Source organism: Galeopterus variegatus, unplaced genomic scaffold (assembly GCF_000696425.1).
Source record: "Galeopterus variegatus unplaced genomic scaffold, G_variegatus-3.0.2 Scaffold320, whole genome shotgun sequence".
Classification (NCBI taxonomy): Eukaryota; Metazoa; Chordata; class Mammalia; order Dermoptera; family Cynocephalidae; genus Galeopterus; species Galeopterus variegatus.
In genome coordinates this window covers 584,646-594,273 of record NW_007726431.1, presented here as the reverse complement: position 1 = coordinate 594,273, position 9,628 = coordinate 584,646, and the positions used below count along the sequence as shown (strand labels likewise).

At 33.3% G+C, this 9,628-nt stretch overlaps 1 protein-coding gene across 1 annotated transcript in view; it reads left to right on the top strand.

Moving 5' to 3' along the window:
- The window catches only part of LOC103586234 (chromosome unknown open reading frame, human C10orf107), a 121,689-nt gene that overhangs the window by 8,419 nt on the left and 103,642 nt on the right, over nt 1-9,628 (top strand). The window contains exon 2 of the mRNA XM_008567464.1: nt 2,290-2,393. Within this exon, the coding sequence (XP_008565686.1) occupies nt 2,290-2,393 (104 nt within the window). The remainder of the gene's footprint in view (nt 1-2,289; nt 2,394-9,628) is intronic.

Sequence of the window (9,628 nt, the reverse complement as noted above, 5' to 3'; positions counted from 1 at the left end):
GTATCACTCCTGTGATGAAGATAAATTCAGAAAATCACTTAGCAACCTATGTTGACATGCCAGGATCTTCAGAATTCTAAAAAGAAGTAAAAGATTGAATGCCCCTGAGGAATTTACAATCTAAGGGGATTGATGTTATAGGAATTATTATACTTTACTGCTAATAAAAACATATGCAACCCCAAAACTATTAAACATATATAGAGCCATATATTATAGCTGTCTAAAAACTGAGCACATTTAATTCAATTTACAAGAGTCTGAGTGCCTACTAGTTTCAAGATATTATATTAGCTACTAAAATATTTTTTTCTTAATGAGTTTGTAATCTAATAGTATGACCTAGTTTAGATTAATTTACTCACCCTACATTACAAAAAGATGGCTAATAATGTAGCATATTTTATTTCTAAACTAGATTTTTAAAAATAAAAATAGAATATAATAACTAATATTAAATTACAAACATTAAGTCAATTATCATTACTAATAAGTATTACTAGCTTTGGGATTTTTCTACTCTTGATAAGGAATAAGGAAAATTTGGGATGTAATCTGGAAAACTATAGTAAAGCATTTCCTTGCTGTTCTTATTTATTGATGCCCATTCACATGGAATGCTCAATAACTATTTGTTGAATTGAAAAACAGTTGTTGCCTTTTCCCTCCCATCTCACAGTCCTTGATTTTCAAATAGTTGCTGCTGTTTTAGCTCTGCTTCTCAGTCTCCTCTTTCCATTCAGAGCTCTTCTCTCCATGCTCTGGCTTTGGTCAGTCTCATCTATTCTCACGCTTGCCGTTAACAACATCTTTAAACTTGACCTTTCTGACTCCAGCATTTCTAATTAACCTCTAATCATTTCTTCCTTGCTGTGCATATTCCACGTTAAACTCAACCTCTGAAATGAAACTCATCATCTCGCATTTTTAAAACTAGCATCATCTTCCAGCAGCCCTACTACTATTGGTGTCACAGGGTGCCGTGTACAGTGGTGCAGACTGTGCTCTAACAAAAGCACTTGGCTGGGAGGTGAGTGGGAGCTGAAACCATACCCTATTCACACACCATGCACTTGGGGGCAGGGCTGTGTCAGCCTTGGGAAAGCCTTGAAGCACTTCCTCCACCCAAAGAGGATGCCTCTCTCTAATTCACACACAGGTGGCCTGTGTCTTATTTGGAGGCCCTGAATATCACCACCGTTTTTTCCAGGTCACCTGTTTCAGAAGCAGAATCTCCATTCTTACTTCCCTTTTTCAGTTCCTCATAATATCATTGTATTCACCCCCTTTTTTTTTCCATCCACCCTGCCAGGAGGCCAATGCAGCCCAGTGCTGCTTCACCCCCGAATTGTCTTTACCACCTCTTCTTTTAACTCTTTCTATGTCCTTTCTCTGCTCCTGTCTTTCCTTCACCCTGCTACAGATTACCCTTCCTTAAAGCAAAATTTTATCTTGTATTTCACTGCTCAAAAGCTTCATGGGTTCCCTACTGCCTATATTATTAAAAACAAACTCCTCAGCCTGTCATTCTTCAACCAGCCAGGGTCTAAAATATTCATGGTCCCTTGCACATTATCTTGCACCTTGTCAGCACTCAGTAAATATCCGTTGAATTATTAAATTTAAGATTTTTCACGTATGTTCCCAATACCCACTTCCCACCTAAGTCCAACGAATTCCCTGCGTGTACCCTAGGCACCATTGCAAACTGCTTGATATTTGAAGAACCAGTCCCTAACAGTCCTGCCTTCATAACCTTGCTGGTGCAGATTTGTTCTCTTAGGGCATTATGTACACCCAATCCTGCGAGGCCCATTCCTGGACCTCCTCTCTATAGACATTCCTCGTCCTGTCTCTGGCCATGTCCCTTCTTTTACACTGAATGCCACATTTATTATGACTCATTTATCATGTTCTTTTCTACTTAAAAGTCATCCTTGGTTTATTTCTCTCACAGATAATAAGCTTTTTGAGGTTAGCAAGTCTTTCTTTTTTGTCTTTGCTTCCCCTTGAGCCCCAAGTTCAATGACGAATCTGTAGATATTCAATAAATATTTGTTGATTTTTTTACATATGTCCAAAAGATAGATTGACTAGCCATTTGACTTCTCAGAGTAGAGATACCATTACATAAAACTGGAAAAGAAAAATGATTATCTAGGAGACTGTTGTTTTGAAAATTTTTGCTGACAGCAACTAGACCACAGAAAGGACAAACTTTTATATCATTAGGTTTTGTATGTAAAATACATAATTGAAATAACTCATTCCACCTTTTCTTTTGGGTAGAGAGATGCTGAATTCCAGGAGCATGAGAAGATTCTGTCTCCAGATTTTCTTTCAGTTGCCCAAATCACTGATTTGCAAGCAGAGGACGCAGGTGGAGTTCAAGAGTAAGCACTTCAGTATTACAAATACAGAATAGCTCTAGTTCTGCATCCATAAATGGCCGTGATTTTTTATTACGTATTTTAAACTTCTTTTTCAAAATATTTGTTATTATATTGTACACTGAAATACATGCAGACTCTGGAACACAAAAATACTCAAATAATTGATTTTTGCACTGCTCAGTAGTCTTCTTTAAGGATGAAATACATTGCAAACCAACTTGTTAATATTAATCAAAAGTAGGGATTTCTTGTCAAAAGCAGCCTCTAGCGTATGCCATCATTTACTTTTCTCTTTCATTCATAAAACTGTCAATATACATGAGAAACTAAAGGGCCTTCTGCTTCATAATAAGAAGAGTACGTTGTGATTTCTGTAATATTAATAATCAATACATTTTATTATTCTGGAAAATCTAAATAGTAGCCATCCTCTGTGATTTTTATTGGAAATGAAGCCATACTAAGTACTCTGATTGAATACATATTGCTTAAGAATTTATAGGCAGTAATTCTAGCCATTTATTTTTACTGTAGATCATTTATTTAGAACTTTAGTCAGATAGAGCCAGCAACAGAATTTCCTAAAAGATATTTTTAGTAATCATCCATTTAAAAAATATCTCACTTTAAAAATGGAAGCCTGACTGGCCATGATGTGTGGAGAAAAAGGGATGATGTCATGTGCTGGACTGGAGTATCCTGGTGTCAGGTCTCTGCAAGCCAGCCCTCAGGACACAAGCAAGGTGTTGTGGACCGTAATGGACAAACAGGAAATGACTCTGTCATTGGTTATCATTGATAAATCTTACAAATATGATGGAATAGAAATGGCTTACTACTGAGAAGGAACTGTGATAGATGTATCGGCTGGGAGAGAAATCTGGGAAGAAAAGGCTTATCAGGAGCAGGCACATAACACTGACAGGCCTTTTCCCAAGATGTTCTTCACCCCCAGAGCTTGAAAACTCTGCTACAAACAGACAATCTGTGATTTGTACATACTGCTTACTATTTGCATTTTTACAAGTATGAGTTGTGAATTAAAAATTTCACAGATTTTAAACAAGTATTTCATGATGATGTTACCATTTTTATGGAAATCAGTGTTCATTGGAAATTCTGATTCTTAGTATGAGAATTGTGTAAACTGCATTCATTGTGTTAATACCACTGATTACTTATATCCTTATGTAAAATATTATTTTCCATTTCTAGGTAACCCCAAATGTTATTGGTCATTGCTATGCAAAAAAATAATTATTAAATACTAGGCAAAGTAATACAATGCAAATAACAGATATTTAATACAGTTTACAATTTATTTGTATTAAATATTTAGTAAAAGATATTAAATATAATTAATATGAAATAAAAGGGTTTGCAAACAAATGTTTTTTAGAATTATTTCTTAGCACATAATAAGTTGTGTCATGTATCATACTTTGTGTGACAATTTAAAAAAATTTTAGCTCTCTTTTGTTGTTAAATATCTAAATTCTGAAAATACTTTTAATCTTTAGGAGGTAAGGTCTAGGACAAAATAAATGACACAAAAGGTGTTGCAGAAGTTAATGTAAAAACATCCAGGTTCAATAGCACACTGACCTTTTAAATTGTCTCGTTAATATAGAAATCACCTGAGGTAATCTCAAATTTTAGGACATCACATCAGTGTTAAGTTAGGAGCCATTTCTTTGTAATTTTCTTGAGGTTCTTTATATGATTTTTGTAACAGTAATCCTAAAATATTTGCAATCACTCACTCACTTTCTATTTAAAATAGTGTTATTATAAATCGGGATTATATACTTTTCAAATGACTGAAATATAGTTTAGGTATCCTGTCACCAAGTGACAGAGTTATGGGAAAATCATAGAGTCTACAAAGTTATAAATCTATTTAAATAAATTGTGAGAGATCAGCACATTTCCCTACCTTTTAAAATTAAAAATTGTCTCCATGAAAGCAGTCAACCAAATGAAACATTAAGGTATCATTAAAACATATTTCTGGAATGTACTTTAAGAAAAGTTAGATGTCTGGATACATTTCTCATGATCTCCTAGCTTCTATCAATCGTAAGTGTTTTCATGTAACCCTGATTTATTTACAGATCTACCCCGAATCCTCTTTTAAAAAAAGATAGGGACAAAATTGAAAATGACCACATAAACACAGAAATAACAGAGACATCTTTAATAATCTATGTATAACTGGGCCTCCATGAGCTGTTTAGCTCTTGCCTTGTGATTATTTCTGCATGTTATGTTGATGAAGTAAAATTGCATTCCAGTTTCAAGAACATGCAAGAATAATGTAATATATTTACTGAAATTTCTGGAAAGACAAAGTAGATAGGTGCATCACTTATCACTACGGCAAAACTTTCTAAAACACAGTTAGAATCTTTCTGTTTTCCTGTATTTTCTCACACTATGGCTCTGGCCATCTCTTTCCTCTTCCCCATTTCATCTCCCCTTATGTATACAGAAAGGGTTTACAAATATGCCAGCAAAATATATGAAAACTTTGCATCCAAGTTACAGCAGTATCCTGTTCCAAATGCCTCCCTGTACTATCTCCTTTGGAATAAAATGACTGAACAAAGAATAGAAATGATTAATACTTAGCCCTGTGGTTCAAGTTGAAGGTCAAGATTCAAATGATACTAGGGAAAGTGCTGGATGGGGTATGGGCATGAGCAAAGAAAGAGGGAGGTCAAAGAGATTTCTCCAAAATATTCTTAGGCGAGTAGTTGCCTTCATTTAAACACAAATAAACATTGAAAAACAAAACTGAAAAGTGAAGAACATATGCAAATAAAGAGGGAGGTCAAAGAGATTTCTCCAAATATTCTTAGGCGAGTAGTTCTTCATTTAAACACAAATAAACATTGAAAAACAAAACTGAAAAGTGAAGAACATATGCAAATATTCAGGTCAAATATTTAATTAAAATAACAGATGGCGGATGAAGAGTACACGTAGAAGGACAACTAACTGCTAGAAACAGAAGAAACAGGCAAAATCTGATGATTAAAGAGGGCACCAATTCCACAAAACCAGAGATTAAAGAAGAGACGATGAAATATGTAAATAAGAAGCTTTTAGAACTAAGGCAAGGAACTAAAGGTAAAGAATAAAACTAATGTAGAACAAAGTTAGGCAACAGAAATCAGTGGAATGACAAGTAACCAACATTTAGGGAGTTAAAAGAATATGATTCAGAGTAAAATATTGATTTGAGTTGTTCTTTAGTTACGTAGACAATAGACATTGTAGTATATGCAGCAACCCGCAAAAATATGATATCCATGTGCTGTAATTGAAAAATCTACTTTATAACCCAGCTGAAAAATGAATCAATTCATTGTTGAACCTAAAACAATAACAACAAAACTTCCAGTGAGAAACTGTGATATAAAAAGCCTTGCAATAAGCATGGGACTTATTTTCAATGAAATTAAAATGTAATATGATGATAATAGGCTGAAACAATTATTCTAGAACATGTCAACAAAGACAGGTGTGCAAATGAGAAAAAAAAAGTAAGCTAATTTCCTCCTCTCACCAAAATATAATTGAATGTCAGGTAACAAAATGCTTTTTAAAAAATTTATTGCTAATTTAAAAGATTAATATTCGTAAGTACACATAAAGGTCATAAATTAATTTTTAAAAAGCAACCAATAGAGGATCTTAAAGAGGCATCTGATCTAAGGAAGATGCCAGCAAATACACAATATAGAAAAGTTTTTCATGAGATTAATTGATGCTAAAATTGTGGACAAAATCCAAACTAGATTGGAGTTTAAAGAAATGGGCCCTTTGTATGATGTTGATGGGAGACTTATTTGGCACTGTCTTTCTGGAGGGAAGTTTAGCAATGTATTTCACCATGTCAAATAGAACCCAGCAATCCCAATTTTAGAAAATTTATTGCCAAATATCTTTGGAGTTTTGGAAAGGTCTTAATTAATCATTTCTCTTCACTCTAGTTTCTTAATAGAAGACATTGAAGCCCATTTGGGAATATATGTGCCCGATATATTATCAGCTATATTTAGAGGTCTCTGTTATTGATAAAACTGGAGAATGTGTAAAGACTTCTCACTTTACTTCCCTCCTGAATACTAATCCTTTCTCAGTTATATTCATTACAAAATTTTTTCCTGGTTTGCAGTTTGTCTTTTCAGCTATATTATCTTTGGTAATCCAGAAGTTTTTTTGTCTGTTTGTTTTATATATACTAATTTATTGGTCTTTCTCTTTGAGTCTCCTTTTTTTGTTCTTAGTCTAGCTAAAGGTTTATCAATTTCATTTATCTTTCCAAAAAAACTAACTCTTTGTTTCACTGGCTTTTTGTATTGTGTTTTAATCTCTAATTCATTTATTTCTGCACTGATCTTTGTAATTTCTCTACTTCTACTAATTTTAGATTTGGTTTGTTCTTGTTTTTCTAGTTGCTTGAGGTGTAATGTTAGATTATTTGAAGTCTTTCTACTATTTTGATGTAGGCATTTATTGCTGTGATATTTCCTCTAAGAACTAGTTTTGCTGTATCCCATAGGTTCTGGTATGTTGTGTTTTCATTGTCATTTGTCTCCAGGAACTTTTTAAGTTCCATTTAAATTTCTTTTTAACCCATTGATTAATTTCCTTGTACAGTTTCCAATGTTTCTTCATTATTTGTTGTGGTTGGAAAAAATAATTGATATGATTTCAATTTTTTTTTAAATTAATTAAGACTTGTTTGTTTTGTGACTTAGCATATGGTCTATTCTAGGGAATGTTCCATGTACTGCTGACAAAAATGTGTATTCTGCAGCTGTTGGATAGAATGTTCTATAAATGTCTGTTAGTTCCAATTGGCCTAGGGTGAAAATTAACTCTGATGTTTCTTTGTTGATTTTCTGTCTGTATGATCTGTTCATTGCTAAAAGTGCAGTGTTGAAAACCCCAACAACTATTGTATTGGAATCTCTCTCTTCCATTAAACCTAGTAATATTTTCTTTATATATCTGTTTGCTCCAGTACTGGATGAATATATTTAGAATTATTATATTGTCTTATTGAATTGAGCCTTTTATCATTATTTAATGATCTTCTTTATTTGTTTATTTATTCTTTACTATTCTAGACTTCAAGTCTATCTTATCTAAGTATCTACTCCTGCTCTTTTTCTGTTTACATTTGCATGGCATATCTTTTTCCAAACCTTCATTTCATCCCTTCATATGTGTCTTTACAGGTGAGGTGAGGCAGCATATTGTTGGTTTATGTTTTATAATCCATTAAGCCACTCTGTTCTCCTAATCAGGGAGTTTAATTCATTTACATTTAGAATTATTATTGGTAGATAGGTACTTAATACTGCCACATTGTTACTTTTTTCTGGTTATTTTGTAGATCCTTTTTTCCTTTTTTTCTTTCTATCTTACTGTCTTCCTTTGTGATTAACTGATTTTCTCTAGTAAGATATTTTGATTTCATGCTATTTATGTTTAGTATATCTATTATACAATTTTGTGTTATGGTTACCATGAAGCTTAAAAAAGTTATAGTTTTCTTCTTTTTTTTCTTTTTTATTTATTGAAACATAATTGATCGTACATATCTGTGGGGTAGAGCATTGACTATTCATACCTGTGTGCAATATGTGATGTTCAAATCACAGTAATTAGTACATTCAACATTATACAATGTAATCATTTTTTTGTGGCCCTTTACCAATTTCTTGCTAACCCCCCTCATCCTCCCCTTTTCCCACCTCTGGTGGCCTCAGTTCTGTTCTCTCCTGAAAGTACAACAAATTATTGTGGTTGTTATATCTTTCTTTCTTTTTTATTTATTTGTTTTGTTTTGTTTTGTTTTAGCTCCCACTTATGAGTGAAGACATCTGATATTTCTCTTTCTGTGCCTGTCTTATTTCACTTAATTTTCTCTAAGTTCATCCATGGTGCTGCAAATGGCAGAATTCCATTCTTTTTTATGGCAGAGTAGTATTCCATTGTGTATATATACCACATTTTCTTATCCAGTCACTGTCGATGGACATTTAGGTCGGTTCTAACTCTTGGCTATTGTAAACAGAGCTGTGATAGACATGGGATTGCAGGTATCCCTTTGATGTGATGATTTCCATTCCTTTGAGTATATACCCAGCAGTGGGATTGCTGGATCATGTGGCAGTTTTATCTGTAGTTGTTTGAGGAACCTCCACACTGTTTTCCATAATTGCTGCACCAATTTGCAGTGCCACCAACAGTGTCGGAGGGTTCCCTTTTCTCCACATCTTTGCCAGCATTTAATATTCTGTCTTTTTGATAATGGCCAGTGAAACTGGAATGAGATGATATCTCAGTGTGGTCTTGATTTGTATTTCCCTGATGCTTAGTGATGTTGAGCATTTTTTCATGTGTCTGTTGGCCATTTGTATATCTTCCTTCAAGAAATACCTATTTAGCTTCTTTGACCATTTTTTAAACAGGTTACTTGTATTTTTTTACTGTTAAGTTGCTTGAGTTCCTTGTATATTCTGAATATTAACCCCTTATCAGATGCATAGTTTGTAAATATTTTCTCTCATTCTTCAGGTTGTTTTTTCTCTGTATTCATTGTTTTGTGTGTGTGTGTGTGTGTGTGTGTGTGTGTTTTGCTTTTTAGTTTGATATAATCCCATTTGTTTATTTTTTCTCTTGTTGCCTATGCTTTTGAGGCTTTATTTATAAAATCTTTGCCCAGTCCTACTTCCTGATGTGTTTTCCCTATGCAAAAAAAAAAAACAAACAAAAAAAAACATTATAACATTATTTTAAACTAATAACAATTTATCTTTGATTGTTAAGAAAAAAGAATAAAAAAGGAGAATCTATGCTTTGGTGTCTTCCCCCAACCATTTCACATTTTGTTGTTTCAAGTTGCATCTTTTAATATTGCCTATCTTTTGTACAGTTGTTTTCTGTGTTATCTTTAATAGGTTTATCTTTTAGTCTCCATACAAAAGATATAAGTGGTTCACTTACCACACTTGTAGCATTAGAATTTTCTGAATTTGTTTGTGCTTTTATTTACTACTGAGTTTTATATCTTCAAATGTTTTCTTGTTACACTGTAGCATCTTCTTCTTTCAGGGTACTTAATACTGCCACATTGTTACTTTTTTCTGGTTATTTTGTAGATCCTTTTTTCCTTTTTTTCTTTCTATCTTACTGTCTTCCTTTCTGCTGTACGG